At 39.8% G+C, this 21,923-nt stretch overlaps 2 protein-coding genes across 4 annotated transcripts in view; one reads left to right on the top strand and one right to left on the bottom strand.

The window, feature by feature from the left end:
* fsip1 (fibrous sheath interacting protein 1) overlaps positions 1-3,107 on the top strand; it is a 29,949-nt gene extending 26,842 nt beyond the window's left edge. For both annotated transcript variants that reach the window (XM_027000197.2, XM_027000195.2), the window contains exon 14: positions 1,708-3,107. In XM_027000197.2, the coding sequence (XP_026855998.2) occupies positions 1,708-1,944 (237 nt within the window). In that variant the 3' untranslated portion in view covers positions 1,945-3,107. The remainder of the gene's footprint in view (positions 1-1,707) is intronic.
* Positions 2,958-12,763, bottom strand: LOC113571350 (thrombospondin-1-like). 2 transcript variants are annotated; one of them, XM_027000233.2, is made up of 23 exons: positions 12,584-12,763; positions 12,348-12,456; positions 11,618-12,177; positions 11,276-11,351; positions 11,072-11,164; positions 10,863-10,972; positions 10,452-10,577; positions 9,761-9,857; positions 9,391-9,564; positions 9,064-9,240; positions 8,690-8,863; positions 8,334-8,461; positions 8,090-8,242; positions 7,695-7,913; positions 7,496-7,603; positions 6,803-6,962; positions 6,577-6,695; positions 5,820-6,054; positions 5,513-5,740; positions 5,144-5,415; positions 4,928-5,025; positions 4,676-4,815; positions 2,958-4,561 (listed from the first exon to the last, which is right to left on the bottom strand). In XM_027000233.2, exons 2-23 carry the CDS (start codon positions 12,409-12,411, stop codon positions 4,554-4,556), a joined length of 3,519 nt encoding a protein of 1,172 aa, XP_026856034.2. In that variant the 5' UTR covers positions 12,412-12,456; positions 12,584-12,763; the 3' UTR covers positions 2,958-4,553. The 2 variants fall into 2 exon arrangements, with proteins under 2 accessions (XP_026856034.2, XP_026856035.2); XM_027000234.2 differs by having other exon boundaries at positions 12,348-12,430.
* Between the last annotated feature and the right edge of the window lie 9,160 nt (positions 12,764-21,923).

Below are 21,923 nucleotides of genomic sequence, written 5' to 3'. Positions count from 1 at the left end.
TGCTGTATGACACTGCTACAGAAGTGGCCAGTGTCCTTAAGTGTGGAAAGACATGAAGGAATAGTAATCATTAAAGTTAGACTTACACTGAAAAGATGTATGAAGTGTACAAATGTCAAAAAAAAAAGGGGGGGGGGGGCTAAAAATAAGATACCAAAGCCTGTTTTGATGTCTGTTAATAAATAAGAATTCTAACTGATTTATTGTGCCATAATGGGAAAATCCCCTTTTGCTCCACTGATCATTAGAAGAAATCTTTCCAAGACCATATGTGTTAACATGCCTTCTTAGACTAAAGCTTCATTATTCAAGCATAAAGGTTGAAGGTCAAGTCTATGGACATAAGTCATGTCCATGGAGCCTGTCTTGACAGTTCAGAGAAGATCAGAGGAGATTAAGTGTAAGGTAAGGAGCTGGAATGTGTAAGGAGAAGGAATGTGTTGGTGAAAGACTACCACCTTACATTACTTTATTAGATCAGGGGAAGAACCAAGGCAGATGATTCCAAAGAGTTAAATTAAGGAGCGGGGCCCTCCTCATTTTTGGCCTAAGGCAGGTCATTAGTTCTGACAGACTGTGCCAGAGACAGCAGGTAATACACTACAGCCAAAGTATCAGTGAAGCAAGTCAGAGGCATTGCGATGGCTACTGAAAGAGACTGCCATGTGTGCACTTGGGTAGAGTCTGAGGGGTCAGATGAGCCCAAGGAATACTGGAGGCCTTCCAGCTTCATAACATGAAGAGAAGACCAATACGCTGTTATGCACCGTTGCTTAATTTTCACTCCAGCAAAACACAGGTTCCATAAATAGATGAGACACAAGAATGGTGTGGGATGGCTGTAGGTCAGGAGTCCATAAGATGGGATATAAAAGGAAGCTCACACCCACCAGGAGACAAATGACTCAAATGGTGGTTTTGATCATTTGAGGTGGCCCTGATCATTTGAGCAGAACTGATAAAGATATGTAGTATGGAAGGCGCAGTACTGACAGCCCAAAAATTTGCTGTATCAAACAGGACCATAGAGCAGTTTTATACACAGGGTAAAATGCGTCATGCATAATTCATTTCCAAGTGTGGAAACATGGCTTTTACGGTACTCTAAAGACGGCTGTTCTCAGGATGGTCTTACTGGCATCATTTGATGAACTAGCTCTGCACTCTCATAGTCCCAGAGTGTTTGGCAGAGAAGCATTGTAGCTCCAGTTAGAAAAACAAGCACAGATTCTTCCTACTCTTGGATACAAAAACAACCTTCTCTCCAACTGGACCCATCCTAGGCCACTGGCTGTTTTTTCAGGCCAAAGCTGAACCTTCTCTGGGATGGGTCCAGTACAAGTAGCTCAGGGAACTTCATGGACAGCTTGATTTATCATTAGAAAATACCAGAGCAAAATCTGGAGTAATAGTGGGTAAAAAGATCATATAGTGCTTAAACTTTTTTACCAATGCATACAACAAATGATTTGTGTAAGCTGTTAATTTAGTATTAAGGAAGATAAAAGATACATACTAGGTTATTGCAATAATTGCAATTTTAAGGCACCTTAATATGTTTGTACTTGTCAAAAGTAACCTCAGTGATGAGCATTTGCTGTCATCAGACTTCGTTTATTTGATTTGTTGGATTTGATTTGGTGGTTGGTTATGTTTCACATCAAGCAGCTTGCCTCTATGTTCCTCTGATTCTGTTTGCACCTGCAGAGCTTACCTGAAGAGCAGCTGAGGAGCCTGCTGATGGAATGTGAGATGGCCCAGAGCAGGCATTCTGGTTCAGGTGCAGGAGAGTCCTCCTTACCCTACTGTGCTCTGGATGCCCGTGCCATATCTCTGCTGATTAGAATGCCCCGCTTGACCAGTCGTGCTCTCTCAGACTTGCTGCTGGAAGCCTCTGCAACTCATAACACTTCCTACCAGTGTGAAGAAGCCACTCTGGATTGAACCGCTCAGCAGCTTGAAGCATGCTAATGAAACACAAATGCAGCTGCTAATGGAGCCAGAGAAATTGGCCTCAGTTTGTTAGTTTTAAATGTTTAGATGTTACTGCATAGAACACTTGTTAAACATAAATTTTAACCAAGAGCCTTACATTTATTGAAGTTAGACTGGGAAAAAAATTATTATGGCTTGATTTATGGGTAGAACATTCCAGGCATATTTGTTCCAAAGTGCAAGTTCTTTTTATCTGCTGTTGCTAGAAGGGCATTTCTCTGTATGTTGCTGCCAAGTTCATTTTTATCCATAAGCTGAGCATTCATATATAGTTGTTCAAGTCAATGTGTATTTCTGTATATTTTTTAACTGGTATGCAACAAATCATTTTAAAAATGCAAATATTATACTATGTGCTTACATCATAAACAGTTATGTCTCGGAAAGTAATTTAAAATTACCAGTTGAAAATGTAATTTGTAACCTGAAAAAAATGTGTTTTCTGATTGGTTTTCCTTATATTTTTATTATGTGCCATATATTAGCCAGAGCGACCCCAAGTTTAGGGAAATTTATGAATGGTTGGGCATTGTGGGAATGTCCATTGGCTTTTAAAACAGGATGTGAAAAGTCATAAAATCAGTACACCTGATTCTATTTTTGGATTTAGCACTTACACATCAAGCAGACAAAGAGCAAAGGTTGTCTCTTAGAAGAATGTCTCAGCAGGGTGTAATTAGGCTCCCCAAAATACCCACTCCCTTATCCACAAACATCGTCTGTAAGTATATGTTGTAATAAGGGTGTTTTTGTACTACCCTTGTGCAGATTGTGCTGCTTGTCACTTTGCAGGATTGTAGATGATGGATAATGGCTGCTTGAAAACAGATTAATTCTTAAAGAATTCTCTGGTGATTATTGGACATTTAGGTTTTAACTTCTTAGCAATAGAAAAGAAAACTATTTTCTTCATTTTACCTTGCTCAAAAGAAATTCAAGACATTAAAATGAAGCAAGATCAATTTATTTTTTAAACTGTTTATTGTTTTGTTGTTCTTTAAAAAATAAGTGATATGAGTAAAAACAGCATTTTGTTGGATAAAATTGTAATATTATAATTCAAGGTAACTTTAATTGTAAAAAAAAAATAAAGGGGGGGGGGGGTCCCAAAATACACAACAAACAAAAATAAAAACATCCTTAAATCATTGTGCAAACAGTTTATACAGACAAAAAAACTTCCAATGTCAGGTCACACTTCCTGATAAATTATTTAAATAGCATATATGTACACACATGAAATTATTTCTTAAAACAGCTACAAACAATAATAACTTATTCTTTTAAAATGCATCATTCATTCATTAAGCACGACATAATTTAAAAATCCATTTATGCCCTGTTGGGGTATTTAAAGCTCCAAAAATTTACTATATACATTTGAAAAATATATGATTGTACTACATTTGGTAACTAAGGAAGCCAACATTTATAATCTGCAGCTAGAATATTTGTATTTTAGTTGGTTTCAATTGTACAACAATGAGGTAATATTTGTATATTTATCTTCCTTTGTTGTTAACATACTCATCTGCACTAGTCAGGCACTCTGTGCTAGAAAGCTAAGGGACAAAAACTATAAATCTGCTCTGATTTTGATAAATATTAAAACACTACTATTTAATACATAATTAAGGAAATTATACCCCAAGTGTGCAGTTTGTTCTTCAATGTTATAGAATTTTGTAGTGGTAAGTTACTATGAGATGAGAGAAGATGAGAAATACTTCAAGGTCTGTCCAAGCTCTGTCAACAATATAAACATGCCTGTGACTGAAACATCTGCTTGCTACACCTCAGTAACATGCAGTGACCTTTTTCTTATTTTGACATATATTTTTTAATAATCCTCTGGGACCTACACTTCTGCTTTGAAACGATGATGACAAAGGTCATTTTAACCCTGAGAACATGAATGAGCTACAAAATCTTTTGGTAGTGAATTGAATTCTAATCCAATTTTTATGGAACTGGCATACTAACCTGATTGAAAAAGCAAGACAAGTCTCTAAGTCTGGGGTGTTTGCGACAAAAATACACAGAATTCATTCTCAAAACACTCATTCTCAAAGTTACAGTCCATATCTGTTCACACCATCCCAAGCATCCTCTCTCAACAGTTCCTCTGTGGGGGTGGAAACCCACTAGAAACAAGTGGAACTCCTATTTGTTTTCTTAATTTTCTAAGAGGTTTTTTCCTTTCATAATTATAGTCCACAGCAGATGTGAGGTTTAACTTTGCAATTACAGACAATAACTTTTCCATTTTGTCCTCCAAAAAGGAGGGGGAACCTGACCAGTTTAGAAATTCAGAAGACTAAATGGTTCTTTGTGGTTCCTTGCAGAAATATCCATGCCTTTGCTGCAGGGATCTATGGTCCTCATCCAAATAACACCTCATGTCAGTCCCAAGGCCACATGCCCTGACCTTTAAGTCCTTTGGTCCCATAATAGGAAATAGTCATTAAGGCTTTGTCCCAGAACATACACAACATATTTAAATAGGTTGAAGACAAATAGGGTAGGCACATTCTTCAGGGAATTCCCAATCAATCCCATTATACATCTGATCAGAAGGAACAGAAAAAAACAAACATTAGTACAGGCATCAACCAAGGGTTTATGTGAAGGACACACATTTTGGAAATGTTTTATAAATAAAAACCTGTAAATGATTTACCTCTGCATTCATATTTGAGGTCTGAGAAGTACACCATCTCTTGGGAGAAGACAAAAAGGCCAAGTCTTCCACCAGAGTATGTCTTGTCATTTATACTCCCGGAATCTGCCATGACTTTCTTGCCCTCATACATGATAACTCTGAAAATCAAATAGGCAGAAAAAGGTGTGAGAGAGGTTCTCCCATTTAACTGTAAAATAATCATTTTAAAAGAAGTATGTCATAGGTGGTTCCTTATCCACCCACACTAACCTGATATGTCCGGTTTTTGGCCTGTGGATTAGTTGCCATCTGTAGGCAGTGTAATCTTTCCAGCCAATATTCTTGGGGTCATGCCACAGAGTGCGCACCTGGAATGTACAATCCAAATCCAAATGGAGTCTGAATAATAATCCTTAAAACAACTAGCTTCCTAGCATTTTCCCCTTTTAAGAAACTTTCTCTATCAGAAAAGAAAATGCTGAATACCTGTCCTGGGGTGTCTCCGGTATGCCACAGAGCATTTCTAAGGTGCTCTCCTGGCCCTGTGGTGGAATTAACCACTTTAATGGACAGTCCAGAGTAGCCATGGGCTCTTGTGGGGGTGTGAGACCAATAGGTCTGTGTGATCTGTTTCCACATCACAACATAGAAATGGGAGCTAGACTGATAGCCAAACACGAAACCAGCGTAATCGTCATCTCGGTCAGTATTGATGAAGAAAGTTCCACTGAAGTCCACAGCATTAAACTCATCATAACCTGAAATACAGTAGAAGACAGTGATTGTTTACTTATGATCTCATAGATATTTAATCTGGTGAGATGTTCTCCTGGCTTGAGCTTTTCTGCTACCTACCAACAGCAATGCCAGGGTCACAGTTGACTGTCTGCAGAAGCTCTTTTCCTTGGTGGCGGACTACCCAATTGGGGTCAATTTGTGATGTTCCAGTGGGGTCTAGAGGAACCATCTGGAACCTGCGGAAATCTGTCTCACTGATGGCAAAGTTCTCTGGACAAACATCCTCAATATCAGGTACATTGTCTTGGTCAAAGTCAAATTTGCAGACATCACCACGTCCATCACCTAGGAGAAAGAGCAAAGTTACATTATGCTAAAGAAAACAACAACAAATCCAGTCATATAATTTTATGATTGTACTTACCATCAGAGTCCAACTGGTCTGGGTTGAAAGCAAGTCTGCAGTTGTCTTTGTCATCAGGCACGCCATCATTGTCATCGTCATGGTCACATGCATCCCCCTTGCCGTCCTTGTCATGGTCAGCTTGGTTTGAATTGGGGATGTATGGGCAGTTGTCCAGATTATTCTGATGGCCATCCCCGTCAATGTCCTGATTGCTGTCGCACTTGTCACCCACATTATCTGAATCAGAGTCAATCTGTAGGAGGAAAGCAATGAATGTAGATGTACATGCCATTGGCATAACGTGGTACTGACTAGTTTTATACTGCCTCACTAATTCCTTTTTACTGAATTGTCTTTTCATTGAAATGTCATTCTGAGTCTTTATTCATAGCAAAGCTGAGTGTTTCCATTCATGACTCAATATGCCATAAGAAAATTGTGCATTTATCTTTTGTTTTCAGTCAGTATCTTTACTCAGACCTATTTCTTCTAACATAGAATGCAACTCTAATTAGAGTTGAGCTGAAAAGCTGAGAGGAACAAAGGCTTCATTTGATGTGATTTTCAAGCTTTTTGAAAAATTCCCAATAGTCACTTAGCTAAATTACAGTTATAGTCAAAAGATACTGTCAGAAGCAAGTACAAATCTCTAAAACCTAAGTATCTAGGAATCTAGGAATACTGTCTGTTCCTTCATATTCATAAGCTGAAAAAAGAGGCAAGAAATGTCACAGTAACTGAAAAAACATTACCTTAGAAGTGGAGAGAGTCCTACCTGATCAGGGTTGTGTTCCAACGGACAGTTGTCACAGTGGTCTCCAACCCCATCGCGGTCCATATCTCTCTGGTCCACATTGTATACATATGGGCAGTTGTCCTTCTCATTCAAAATACCTGAGCAATAAAGGATGATTTCATGACCAAGTGCTACTTTGGACTGTTCCCTTTAAGGAGCTATATACAGGCTTCCTGTTGTGTTGCACTTGCTTTTTGTCCCTTACCATCACCATCGATGTCAATGGCACAAGCATCGCCTTCTCCATTGTTATCTGTATCAGTCTGGTCTGGGTTGCTGTCATATGGGCAGTTATCACAGCGGTCACCCACTTCATCATGGTCATGATCATACTGCCTTGGGTTGAAGACAAATGGGCAGTTGTCCTATAGAAAAAAAGATTTTAATAAGAATTTTTAGAAGAGAGCTTTAGTAAAGGTTTAGTAAAGCATAGATGTTTAGTAAAATCCTTTGTTCAAACATCAATGCAGTGACTGAACGGATATACTAAAACAGGTAGTCAAACATCTGGGGCCATTTTCTGCTCCATGCTCTGTGGAAGGAAAGTTAGAAGTACACTTACACATCAAAGCCAGTACTAAATCAATGATTTGGGCTGTATGCCATGCACTCCATGCTTCAGGATTCAACTGTGTTAGATTTGCCTCTGGTGGAGCTACTGTTTACTTTCTAAGTTATTTTTCCCCCCAACATAGAACTTTAAATTATGGTTGTAAGAATCAAAGGTCCTTGGCCACTGACATGATGCCCATGGCAAAACTATTATTTATATGTTACTGGCAGGACTGATCACTCCTCTGCTTCTTCCAGATCTTTTGTTTACTCAGTTGTAATGCAGCACTCTGCCTCAGATGAGCACTTCAAACAGTCCCATGAGAAGAATGTGTTTTTGTCTCACCTTATCATCAGGAATCCCATCGCTGTCATCATCGTAATCACAAGCATCCCCGATTCCATCTTTGTCGTAGTCTTCTTGCCCAGAATTGGGAAGGTCTGGGCAATTGTCCTGAAGGATGACATGTTTGGATTAAGGGGTTGCAACCTCAATTATATGGCCAGGTGGTTTCTAATCATATGTTTAAGAGGACTGTGAGTACCTTCTTGCAGTGGTAGGTGGCATTCTGAATGCAATGGAGGTCATTATTGGGCCAGCCATCTAGGTCAGTGTCCTCTCCGCAGATGTAACCATTCCCAGCATAGCCAGGTTTGCATTCGCAGCGGTACATGATTTCAGAGAAAATGCCCAGGTAGATACACTTGGCATTCTTGTTACAGTCATGGGTACCATCCTGACATGGATTCCTCGGCACGCAGACCTGAAGGAGAGAAGAGATAGTCCCTCTGTTTTTTATAGTTCTGGTTGGTATGCACTAAGAAATCTTATTCAGCTTATTAGCTAAATAAATACTTTCATCAAATGATTCAGGTTTACTGGTGAACACTGCACTGTACTCTGAAGAACAGTAGTTTAGATGGTTAGATCTTTACTCACCTGTTTGTTGGCTATAGCTTTCTCTATGCCCCTGCCAAAAGGCTGAGGTCCAGAGTAACGAGGAGGACAAGGTAGACAGTTGTAGCCTGGCTCCGTGTTCTCACAACGTTGGACTCCGTTAAGTGTGAAGCAGGCGTCAGGAACCTCTTTACACTTCAGAAACAGAGGAAACACAGTTTAGACTAAAATAACCACTCTAGTACCATGTGACCTTATTAACCAATCTTTTTTACACTGCCCATACCTCATCAATGTCCTCACAGTGGATGCCATCCCCGTGATACCCAGCAGGGCACTTTCCACATTTCCATGAGCCATCAATGAAGCTGGTGCATTTAGTGCCAGCGAAGCAAGGATTGGAAAGACAGCCATCTGTTGAGAAAAGCAAAGGTTGTTTAAGGTTTGCTAGACTTAGGCTCTAAGAAAACAGTTTCCATCTTGATACTATCAGTGAAATTAGGGAGTTTTAAACTAAACTGATCAGTGGCGATTTCAGTCTTTAGGCAGATAAACTGAGTATGGATAAATAGTTTCTAGTTTTACTCTGAAATTTGATGTGTGGTGTTTTAGACTGTGTGTAAAAACATTAGTCCTGCTTACCAATGGGACAGTCCTGAGAGTTGCATAAGCGGGTGCTTTTGGAATCGCCCACGCATGCTTTCCCATTATATTTGGGCACAGGGTTGTTACAGAGGCGATGTCTGCTCTGCAGTCCCCCACCACAAGTGACAGAGCAAGTATCCCAAGGTGACCACGGCCCCCAGCCTCCATTGACTAATTGGCAGAGAGGGATAAATAATGATGAGTTTAACTGCAATTCATATTGTACTTCAGATTAAGTTTTGTTAAATCCTTAGGGCTTTAAAATGCAATCCCAACCCTTAATGTAGGTAAATGTTATTACCTTATTATACTATAATAACTTGTTTTATGTTAGGTTTATCATGCACATAGTGAAAATGCAGAGTACTTACTTGGACATGGAGACATCTGGCATGGCTCTGTCTGTCTGCCCTCTCCCTGACAGTCTTTGCCACCCATTTGAGGGGTGGGTGAATTGCAGAGGCGAATGCGGGTGATCACACCCTCCCCACAGGTCACTGAGCATGAGGACCACGGGGACCAATGGCTCCAGCCTCCATCTTGTTTGACTACCAACCAAAATTAGAATATCAGTCAAAACATTTTTTTTGATTTGGCGTTCGATATAAGGGATATAAAATTAAATAAATTTAAAAAGGTAATAATTCCCAGTTTGTGGTTGATGGATATAGAGTGAGAGATGTTATGTGGTGACTCACAGCGCTTGTCGCATTCCTGCAGGTAGCAGTCTCTGGTCTGCACTGAGGTGCCCTCGCAGTTGCTGTTGATACGGTCACAGGAGCGGCCACGCTGCTGGATGCCACGGCCGCATGTGACGGAGCAGTGGGTCCACTCAGACCAGGGTGACCAGCCATCCTCAGCATAGTCACTCGCTGAGGTGAGAGAGAGGGGAGAAAGAGAGTGAAAGAGTGAGAGAGACAGTTGCTTAAGACTTGATCACTACTGGCCAAAAGATTTTAAAACCATTATAACACTTCGCAGCATAACAAACAGAGGACAGAATCCTTACTGGTGTGTTGTAACATGCAGGTTTGATGGCACAATGTTGAAGTTAGATGTTCGACTTACGAGTTCCACAGCGTGGGCAGCATTCACCATCAGGCACGGTAGCATTGGCACACGGCATGAGCGGGCAGGAAATTTCCCGGCAAATCGTGGCAGAGTTCTGTGGAAAAGAGTGCCCTGTTCAGGTCAGAAGTCTTGGCCCTTATTGTGGAGTTCATTATAGAGAGTTCTGGTTATCTTTACAGTGTGTACACACAAACCTCTCTGCCAAAGCTAATGGCTGTATTTAGGAGAAAGTAAGTGACCTTTGACTTGGGCAGAGAAACCCTGTGGTATTCTAGCCAAAGAATGCCTAACTACCTCCTGCTGTGGGGTAAGCCATGGTGCACACGCACAAAAATCATAAAGGCCTATAACTGGTCTTTAACAACTCTCACTACACCATTTTTTCTCCAGCTAATAATAAGATGGTCTGTGTTTATGGACACACTTCAGCCAAGTTCACATAACCGCAACACTCCACTTCCAACTCATTGTGACCCCTGCCCTTTTCCCATCTACACTGACTGGCTTAGTAAAATATACTAGCAATCATTTATTTAATGAGTAGTATGATGATAAATAAAGGAATTCTTTAACCAACAGTCCCAACACTAGCCTTTTCCAATTATTAACCCAATTATTGTTAATTATTATTAGAGTCATTTGGTTACGCTATTCCTTTAATACCACTCAGCCCGAGCAGCAGGTTTACCTGGCAAGTACAATGGGTGCAGCTGTCCACTGTCCACTCGTCCTTGTCTTTGTAGACAATGCCATTATGCAAGCACACCCCACTATGGATCTTGATCTGGTTCATTATTAAATTGTTATCTGCTGTCTGGAAGAACAAGAGGAGGACAAAGAGGGCATTTTACCAGGGCTACTGCACAGAAGGAGTCATACACTGTCACAGGAGAGATTCCACTGCATATGAATCAGTGGAATGGCAAATAGAAAAACAAGAGCTATTCACTTGAGGTTAATTTTGAGGTTTGGCATGGAGAATGAAGTGACTAAAGAGCAAGTGGCTCAGTAGCTGAATAGAGAGACAGAGGAAGAGAGAGACACACACACACACGCATTGAGGCAGCACAAGCTGAGCACAGCTGGTTTTGATACTCACCACTTGGCGGAGCTCATTTGACAGCTGCTTAACCACCATACCAAGGCCCTTGAGCTCCTTAAACATGCTGGCCAAGTCCTCACAAGAGAAGCCACAGATATCCTGGAGATCTGAATCACAGACACATTAGTGAAACAATAGCACTGACATTTTACAGTCCAGCAAAGAGCTCAGATTTAGAGCATAATGACTGAGCACGTGGGGCTTACCTTTAGTCTTGTGTCCAGTGTAATCTGTGCGGATAGCTGGACTGGATCCATTCATGGGATTGTCTAGGGTGATGATGTCTATGATGAAAGTAGCTAATGCAGAGAACAAACTTTGATGTTGGGATGGCTTTCTTTGGTATTGACTTAAAATGATTCAATTCAAAAACTATGTGGGGTTTAGTAAGCACTTTTGTTTTCACTTACAGCTCTCACATCCCATGTTGCGAAGCACTGTGTCCAAAGTTGTTCTAAAAACAAAGCGCACATTCTGGAGAACTCCCTGTAGAGACAGTTAGCATATTGAACTGGAGAAGATTCAAGACAGTTCCCTATAGGTGACATTTGTTTTAATATTACTCTTAGATGTCAATAGCACTGCCAAACACGTCCACATGAACTTAATATTTAAACTGAAGTTAAAGTGAGCGCCTATGAAGATGCGCAACTTAATGCTTCCCAGCTATGCAAGTACTGTCCTCGGTACAGTAATTCAATTCCTGGGGTCCATGAATTAGAGGAATATGCTGCAAGTTAATGAACACTCACCATAAATCTGTCTTGCACTACTCCTTTCCCGATCCTGAGGGTAGCAATATCGGCAGCCTCCTGTGTTAGAATGTGGTGGATAGGCACGTCCAGTTCAATTGTATTTATCTCTTCACAACCAACATACAATTGTGCGCGATCCTCCTGCACGAACAGAGTGATGTTCTTCCAGTTGCCGCTTGCCAAATGAGCATCGTCGATTGAGACCACGTGCTGTCTGTTCGTTGTGGTGTAAACGATATCTAAAGTGTTAGCCTCTCCATTGGAGATAATCTCAAAAATGAGACCTGAACCATCCTTTTTCTCCACAGTCATAAGACTGCCTCTGGTCTTCTTGGCTTGCTTGAAGTTAACCAAGAAAAGGAATCCCTTTTCTGCCTGAATGGAATAAATTAGGTCCCTGAAGGAGAGCTCTGGAATTGCGGGGATCAGGTTTGGGTTCAAGATTTTGTAAGCGGGACTGTAAGGATCCGGTCCCTTCACAAGGCTCACTCCGTGGTTCTTCTTGTGGACATGCGCAAGCTCGAAAAGATCATATACACTGTTGTCGTCTCTGTTCTCTGTAAATTGAAGGATACATTTAAAATAAAAACACACAAATCCTAGAGGACAATGCGCGTTAGGTTTACTCAAATCAGCAAATGGAAACGAGACAGCCACTTTTTTCCCCCACAGACTATCGAAGTTACCTCAAGAAAAGTAAAATCGCACAAGGTATTAAGACTCTCACCTGCCATTCGACTGCCTTCTGAATTCCAAAGCATCAACAGTAACAATAGCCCCGTCAACGTCATGGTCAGAATTAACTCAGCCCTTCCGAAGCAAGCAGTCAGAAGGAGCTGTAAGTGTAAAATTAGTGGTCACCTTCGTGCGCAATTTAATAGGAATCTTTACATTCCTAATTTTGTACAATCCGAGCGCATTTTAACACATCTATGAACTGCGCTATAACTTATGTATACTCACCTAAACGAACCGATATCCTAAAAAATGCTTAAAAGTGTCGGTTAAAACACCTTTTATAAATATCGAAGTCAAAATTCGAACAAGTTTCTATAAATATACAGTTGTTAATTTTCTCTGAAAACCATTTCCATTCGTAGGCTATTCCTTCGTACAACCGTTTCTTAACGTCGTTCAGATAGTATTCACTACGGACTTTGGGGGGAAAGTGGTATTTAAATCATTTCTTGACATTCCTTAGATGCTGTCTCCACCAATCAAGAAGCCGCAGGACAAAAGGGACGAACCTATCTACTTACCTCACAGCGCGGGTCAGATCCGAGAAAAAAGTCATTCTGTTGTCGAATTTCCAGAAAAATGTAAAGACGCGCTCGTGCCAAGCCCTCATTTCCCATAAAAAGAAAATCAATCATATTTCAAAGCATAAATGTCCAAAATATGTCACTATTAATTTGATAAGAGAGTTTTTATTCAAAACTGGTTTAGTTGGATTTACGTGAGCTTTGAATACCAAAAATGAAAATTATAAAACATATCACTTAATTATACATCACTGTTAAATACTCTTGGCAAAGCCGGATAAATTTCATTTGATATTTTTCTTTCCCCTAGTTGCCTTATGTTGCCTTATTGCATTTCAAAATGCAAACTATTGTTATTCCATTATTGTCCACTAGGAGCCATTATGCACCCCTTTCTTATCTAAAACAATATTGACCTAGTCTTGCTCTCAAAAACCAGTAAAGTGGTATTCAATGAATGGTAATTGGTGTTACTGTTGCTATTGAAAATGTTTTTAAATTGTGTTTATACTTTTTCAACTTAACGTGAATTTGAATCTTGTTTTGGACTGTTTCCCACACAACGATGCTTCTGTTTTTTAATACTCTTTAAGGTGATTGTGATGTACTTTATTCTGAAATTAAATTTAATAGAGGGCTATAATGACCTTCTATTGGTAGGTACATTGGCAGTTTGCCTTGTCTAAGTTTGATTTTTCAGCATTAAATAATCAAATCTTAAGAGGTAACGCAAAAATAATGTGACAGGTATAATAATATACGTTATGAACACAGTTGCTTGTGGCCTTCTTTTTACTGCATATTGTTTAAGATTACTTTAAAATAGAAATTCCACAGACATTACTATTCTAATTAATCATTCCTTCTGAGTTGATGTATTATTGACATCTGATAAATGTAGTTGTAATACTTCCAAATATTCTCATTAACGCCAAAATACACCTGTTCAGCTGCTTCTTAATGCAAATATATGATCAGCCAACCATATGGCAGCAACTCAGTGCATTTAGGCATGTAGACATAGTCAATAAGACCTGCTGATGTTCAAACCAAGCATCACAATGTGGGGGAAAGGTGATTTAAGTGACTTTGAACCTGGCATGGTTGTTCGTGCTAGGTGGTCTGGTGGAGTATTTCTGATGATGAACTGCTGATTTGCTGGTATTTTCATGCCCAGCCATCTCTAGGGTTTACAGAGAATGTTCCAAAAAAGAAAATAGAGTGGCTGTTCTCTGGACAAAAAAGCCTTGTTGTTGGCAGAGGTCAGAGGAGAATGGCCAGACTAGTTTGAGTTGATAGAAAGAAAACATTAACTCAAATAACAACTGAGGTATGCAGAAGTGCATCTCCAAATGCACAACACATTAAACCTCAAAGCAGATGGGCTACAGCAGCAGAAGGCCACACTGGGTACCCCTCTTGTCAATTAAGAACAGGAAACTGAGAATACAGTTCGCACAGGCTCACCAAAATTGAACAATAGAAGATTGTAAAAATGTTGCCTGGTCTGATGAGTCTCAACTTCTGCTGCAACATTCAGATGGTCAAAATCTGGCATAAACAACATCAACACTTCGATCTATCTTGCCTTGTATTAATGGTTCAGGCTGCTGGTCATGGTATAATGGTGCAGGGGATATTTTCTTGGCACATTGTCTCATTACCACAGCCTACCTGAGTATTGTTGCTGATTATGTCTATCCTTTTATGACCACAGTGTACCCATCAACTGATGGCTACTTCCAAAAGGATAATGTGCCATGTCACAAAGTTCAGATAATCTCAAACTTTTCTTGTACATAACAATGAACTCACTTTACTAACATGTCCACACAATCACCAGATCTCAATCCAGTAGAGTACTGTGATGTGGTGGAAAAGGACATTTGCATCATGGATGTACAGTCAATAAATCTGCATCAACTGCATTACTAAAATCTCTGAGGAATGTTTCCAACACCTTGTTGAATCTATGCTACAAAGAATTAAGGTAGCTCTGAAGGCAAAAGGCGGTACGACCCGGTACTCGCAATGTGTAGTTAATAAAGTGGCCGGTGAGTGTATGTTTTAACTTCTGACACTAATGTGTCCCATAATATCCACTTCAAGCAGTTAATTGGCACAACAGAAATTTCTAACCTCTTCACTTAGGTTGAGTTCATGTTTGAAGAAAAAAACAGAGACGCATCTTAATCTGAAGCTATGCATCTGCTTTAATTTAGCCACATAAAATGAGAGAGCACATGATTGTTGCCAAAATACTGTGGATCAAAAAGGATTTTTAGCAGGGATTTCCACTGCACCAGATTACTAGATTCATTTAGAGCTCAGTGACTTTCTGAAGACTAATGGGGGAGAGTGGGAAATGGTTGCCTTTTTCTTACTGCATGATGCACTGATTAAGATTTCAACCAGCTCCCTGGGTTAATTGTGTGGAACTCTGACATGCTGTAGAGCATCTCTCTCTCTCTCTCTCTCTCTCTCTCTCTCTCTCTCTCTCTCTCTCTCTCTCTCTCTCTCTCTTTCTCTTTCTCTCTCTCTGTCTGTGCTTGTGTGAGTGAGTGTGTGTGTGTGTGTGTGTGTGTCTTTGTGTGTGTTAGTATATGTGTGAACATGTTTGTTTAGTTACTGGGCAGTAACATTATTATTCCTGGAATTCAATGTGAGTACGTAAATGCAGGTATGTTAAGACGTGCCTGTGACTTCAGAGCGTAGGTAGGGAAGCGGGGCATGAGAGAGCACTGGATCTTGCCAGATTACGACAGTAGCAGTTTCCTTGCCCGCCTGCCATTCTCACTGTTGGGTGGGCAAAAAAGCCAGGGCTTCACTTTCCAGCAGCTCCAAGATACTGCAAAGAGTGAAGAACAGGGAAATGTTTCTCTTCATTATCATTCAAATCATGTTAACAAGACAAAGTTGCCCTCTCTCCACTCCCTACACTTCAAGCTGAGCAGGAAATTCCTTAGGTGAAGTCAGCCATCTTATGAGGCTAGTTTATCAGTCAGTTTATTTCTGATTTCATTAAGTTCAACTGAAAATGTACAGTTCAATTTCTGGTCTTTTCCACAATTGAAAAGGGACTGGAATCTTAAGCTTAAACTGAGGCCATGCAAAGTCAGGCTTTGCTCTTTTTCTGGAAAGCCCTGGTTTGTGCTGTCTTAAAGCAGTTCTCAGTCCAGTCCTTAAAGGTACACCAAGCCAGGTAATCAAGAGTTGCACAGCCGTTGATGGACTATTTGAAAAGCACTGAACACTTGTGAGGAAAATTGTGATCTATAATTCATTAACTATAATCAAAGTTGAATAGTGTTTCCTATATTCTAGTCAAGGAATAAACCGATTTATTATGAATGTGACAGTTAGGTCATAGGAATACCAAAGAATATATACTTCCAACATCTCATCTTAATATAGTCTCAGTACTGACTTAATTGGCTGCTTAACACATCATATATCCCTTTGTGTGTTACAACATACAAGTGATTTCACATTGGTAACAATTCAACAAGAATTGTTAATTATAGTTTGTAACTAGAGACTCTGCCAAACATTTGCCAAACCAAGAGGGGCTAGTAAACAAACAATTTATCAAGAGTTTTCAAAGTGAGTTACGTCATTATCTGTCAATATGACAGCTGGTTTTAGTAAAATCACTCTGGGAAAAACAGTTTAGTGAAAACAAGCATTTTCAAAAGCCTATACAGGTTGTTATATGAATTTTGAGATGATGTTAAATTCTTTCTTTCATTTACAAATGCTTTTGATCAGAGCAGCTTGCAATTTCAATCATGTTACAAGGAGAGTTAGGAGTTACAGTAAATATGGAGCTAGGAGTCTTGCCAAGGACTCATAATGGTATAGTGCAATATACTTGCCCAGATCAGGGCTCAAACCCCAGCTCGGTTGATTTGTATTTTGATATGTGTTGCAGAGCAAGAGATATCTTATGCTTAGGAGGACTATACCACATGTGATGTACTGTTATGTTATTGTTGTTATAAGATGAATACATTTGCACCGTGACAAAGTAAAAAGAAGCCAATATGAATACAAATTAACATCTGAAACATGATTAGGCACACAAACTTGTCACATGATAAACTTCCCATCCCTGTCCTATAAGGCCTTAATATTTAGGTTCATCACATAATTTTTGTTAGCTGTAACGAAGAAAATATGAAATAACAGTGGCCTCTTGTTCACTTTGTGCTGTCTGTTCGCTATAAAAAATACACTGTTGATATAGAATGTAATGGCACTATTACAGAATTTCTGGGGATTGTGTACACTGTGTTTAGAAACACCAATGAATTGCTAGTTCTTAAAATGCCATGTTGCCAATCTTTTCAATGTTGCCAAACTTCCCAAAGAAGTAAAACAGTAACAGCATCCTCGAAGTTAGCGGTGATTGTTCCATCGCTACTGTGATTGTAAAATGCTAGTTGTAACCTATAACACTTCTTAATATCAGTTTTATCAGTGTTTTCCTATAAAATTAAGTTTGATTTTATTTATTTATTGCTTTAACAGTCATTGTCTCAAACAGCTTTGCAGTGTGAAGGCATATGTAGTCTTGACAAGGGGTACTGTACTTTAAAAAGGTCAAGGCCATTTTGAAAGCAATTTGGCCAAATTGAGGAAGAATGCAAGTGAAATAATTTTTATCTAACCACTAGGTACATGAGGGAAAGCCAGCTCTTCTGGTGAATATTTAGCTAACTTATTAAGTGTTAGTCCAGTTATGTTATTTAATTAAAGTTGGTTACTATTTTCCTTTTAAGTTTATTTAAATTAAATTTAGTTTGATTGAATTTAATATCTTAAAATTATTTTTGTTTATTTCAGTTTTGCTCTTCTTCCTCATGGCACGCTTTAGCCACACTTTCAGCTGAACTGAGTCATCATTTTATTGAGCAGCTATAAACAGTGAGCAAACTCTGACTCTGGGCTGGACTATTTGTGATTTATCAGAGTTCTGTTTAGGTTGTTCAACACACCTTATGTGTTTTTTTGGCTTGGACTGGCCTCAACTTAATGCAATCCACATCTGCCACCTTTCAGGTGAAAAGCCTCATCATCTTGCCCTGGGACAAAATATGAGTCACTAAGCATGTGTATGAGTCAATTAGTGTGCTCCATTCTGTTTGGCTGGGCTCTGTATCTAGCCTGGAGAGCTTTTTTTCAAGCATCTGCAAAGAGCAGCTTCAGGTCAACTGCAATTTGATGTTTACTTTATATTTTGTTTCTAACTGAGGGGTTTGGATCTGGTCCCTTAGTGCAATGTAGCAGTTTCTTTGGCCTTTTCTAAATGTTATAGAGAGGTGTGTTTTTGGAGTTTTGACACAGTGTAAAATGTTTGCATCTTGTTTCTTATATGAATGCTTTCTCATATGGTGCCAGGATACACCAGACACAGCTTACATTTAGGGGAATGTAAAGCATAAATGAAAGGATCAAGGAGCAATCAAAAAATAATTGCCTTGTTTCAGACTCAGTCTCACATTCCATATTTGAGACTTAAGAGACTTAACCCACATAAAATATTATGAAATTGAGGTAGTTCCTGTGCAGTTATTAATATTGCTCAGGGTGGGTGGGTAGTCAGGGTCCCTCTATCCTATGAGATGTATTGGATTTTCATGACATCATGTGCTAGCATTGAGCTCTTAACAACCTGTCAGTGCTCAATAAGGCTGCAAGTCTGATTTTGAAAGATATGGTAATGATCTTTCCCTACAGCTGAGGCAACATCTGTTGACCTTTCCCCTGGCAATTGTGCTACTTTGGTTGTGCTGTCATACATCAGGGGAGAGAAGGACCTCTATATAGGGAAATTGCTGTGACTCAGATGGAAGAAAATGTTGAGAAAATACATTTAAAATGTAAAAAAAAAAAAAAGACTATTGGCAATCATAATGACCAAGACAGGAGAAAAAGGGCAGTGGTAGCTCAGTGGTTAAGGTACTTGACTTGTAATTGGAAGGGTGCTTGTTCAAGCCCCACCACTGCCAAGTTGCCCCTGTTGGGCCCTTGAGCAAGGCCCTTAACCCTCAATTGCTCAAGTTGTACTCACTCATAATTGTAAGTTCCTTTGGATAAAAGCGTCAGGTAAATGTAAACATTGATTGGAATTACTGGCAGCTACTGGACAAGGGGTAAAATAATAAGCATGAATTTAATTAAAATGTAGGCAAGAGGGCCCAAGTAATGAACCTGTGATTGATCCAAGGGTAGGCATATTAAACCAAACTGTGAATTGTAAAAATGCATCACACATGGCTTCAGTATTGAATCAAATGTTGACTGAGAATAAGTCTCCACAGCTGCAGGGCTTCCTAAGTGCCAGTGGTTATTACTCCATGACAAGGATGACAATCTGGCTAACAGGCCTGCACAAGGCAAGTGTAATTTTAAACAAAGATGAATAATTGATACCAAGCATTGAGATTGCCCTAGAGCCATGGTGAAAAGGCATATACTATGCTTGGTGGAGCATGCTGTGAATGTTTGCAACTTCATGGTTTAGAGACAGAGATGTGTTGGATGCTTTGACATGTTCCTTGCTCCATAACTGAACGTCACTGTCAAGTTATGTCAGATTCACTTCCACTTTGAGCTACCTGTGGGTCATACAGCACCATAATGTAATATGTGACTGCTGGCCTCCAATGCAGAATATTGCATCATGGACCAGCAGAACATCCTGAGTTCCTCATAACTTTATCTACACAAGTTCATTCTGCTTATGCTTCCACACAAAGATGCCATAAAAAGAACTGAAAAAGCACATGGCACTTTTTTGTGATCAATTTTTTATTAACTTTCAAAACAGAACAGAAACAGAAAACATATTGTCACGATTAGTCCCTCCCAGTTTCCGTGCTCCATGCCATAGTTTAGTTTTCTCTGCCCCTCGTTTGATTGCTTACACCTGTCCCTGGTTTCTACCTTGTTAAGTTCATGTATTTATACCCTGTTGTGTTCCCTGTGTCTTGGCTGTTCATTGTTTATTCAAATGGTTGTGTTTCTTTGTACTCCATGCCTTTGTGTTCATCCTAGCCTTTGTTATAGCCTGCTTCCCCTGTTTGCCTTCGTGTGTTTTGTTTGTTTAATCATGTATCCTTGTGCTCTCCGTGTTGGCTCTATGACCCTGGACTGCCCTAACAACTCTGATTTTGGATTTGCCAATAATAAATCTCGCTCTTCTCCGCACATGCGTCCACCTCCTTACCGCTCACCATTACACATTTGCTCTATAATACAGACAGATACTAACAAGGTAATCCAAATCTGTGAGGATAAACAAAAAATAATCACTATAACATCCTTAAAAAAGGAAAGAAAGTGGGGAGGGTGTATATGGTGCAATTCACAGATAGTTAAGGGATATACAGCAATTCCTTGAGCGCTAATTTGAGTCAATGCCACATGGACACTAGCTGCTTTAGCCTTATGCAGTATTGCAGTTGTCTGTTATAGAGAAGTGATGTCTTAGTAAAACAGCAGCTGCGGGAGTCGTGTGTTAGGATTGAACCAGTTGTGTTGGATGGTCTTTTTGGCTATGGTTAAACCAGCAAACATCAAACAATTTAGAGCCAATGTAAAAGTAAAAGACTCATCGTCACATAACAGGCAGAGACAAGGGTTTTTGGTGACAGGAATACCAAAGACCTCAAACAACATGGATAAGACATAATCCTAAACTTCAGTAACCACCCTACATTGCCAAAACATATGCAGGAATATGCCAGCAGAATTGATGTTACAAACATCAGAATAGGGTGTGAGAAGCATGCCCATTCTCTGTTGTAGGTACATACACAAACTTATATGATACCACCATAATGTTTTCAGCCATCCTCCAGACTGTTAATGTGGGTGTAATTATACTCCCGAACTTAAGATTCACCTTCTTATGTCAACATGTAGCACAGGGCAAATCTTGGAGCTTTTGTGGTTTGATCCTGGCCTCCTCAATGAGTCACCAGGTAGCCCTAAAATGCATACCTAACCAGGAGCCAATGGCCCATAGCTGAAAGGCCAAAGGAAGAGACAAATTTGGCAGGAACAGACCATCCGTGTCCTTCCAACACTGTAGGGTTAATTCCAGCTCGCTTCCCATCTCATATGAATTTAGAGATTAGGGAATTCATTTAATATATTTATTCAGGAAGTGGGGGGTAGAAAGCATATAAAAAAGAAAATTATCTCAAGGGAGGATGTTGATCTTTACCACCTAGATGTACCTGCCAGTGAAATCTTTAGCGTAGTCCATCAGTGTAGATTATCTTGGAACTTCTGCATCAGGGTATGGAAGTTGTTCTTAACTATCGCTGGCAAAGACGGATAAATCGTAATCCCCAGGTATTTAAATGAGTTAGTAATGGGAAATGAGGGGGGATCAAGCACAGACTTCCTTGACGGTGCAAAACGTTTATTAACATTAAACATATACGACACTGTCACGGGCACTCGGGCCAGCGACAACGTTACAGACACAGGTGGCACTCACACAACACTTACAGTAAACATGACTCTACACTTAACATTAAACGAAGAACACATACACTTTAACACGGGACTATACAAACTGACGTTACAGCTACAGAGATCGAAATTAACACGCATGTAGCGACGATGACCAGTGAGGATGCACACACTGACAGGAGTTTAAATATACAGACAGACATAAAACATTAAACCCTGTGCAGGTGTGTGCAATCCTGGGGGGTGTGGTTACAAACAGTACAAATGTGAATCCCGTGCACATGGCGGGCCATACCATGTGACTCATGGGGGGAGGAGCCTTCTGTGGACGCATGTAATATATACTTGAACAGAATTTGTGTTTTGGAGAATAGAAGGCAACTGGCATAAATCAACAATTTTAAGGTTGGACACAAATTAATTGAGGGTTCATGAATACTGGTTGAGTTTCAACACCTGCGGAGTGATCCATCGTTGAGGAGATAACTGCATTCATGTTGCCTCCTAAGATTAAGTAGTGGTTTAGCAAACTCAACAAGGTGTTGCAAACAGTT

This window comes from Electrophorus electricus, chromosome 13 (genome assembly GCF_013358815.1).
Source record: "Electrophorus electricus isolate fEleEle1 chromosome 13, fEleEle1.pri, whole genome shotgun sequence".
NCBI classification, from domain to species: Eukaryota; Metazoa; Chordata; class Actinopteri; order Gymnotiformes; family Gymnotidae; genus Electrophorus; species Electrophorus electricus.
Note: the sequence above shows the minus strand (reverse complement) of the source record. Positions and strands in the feature narration are given on the sequence as shown.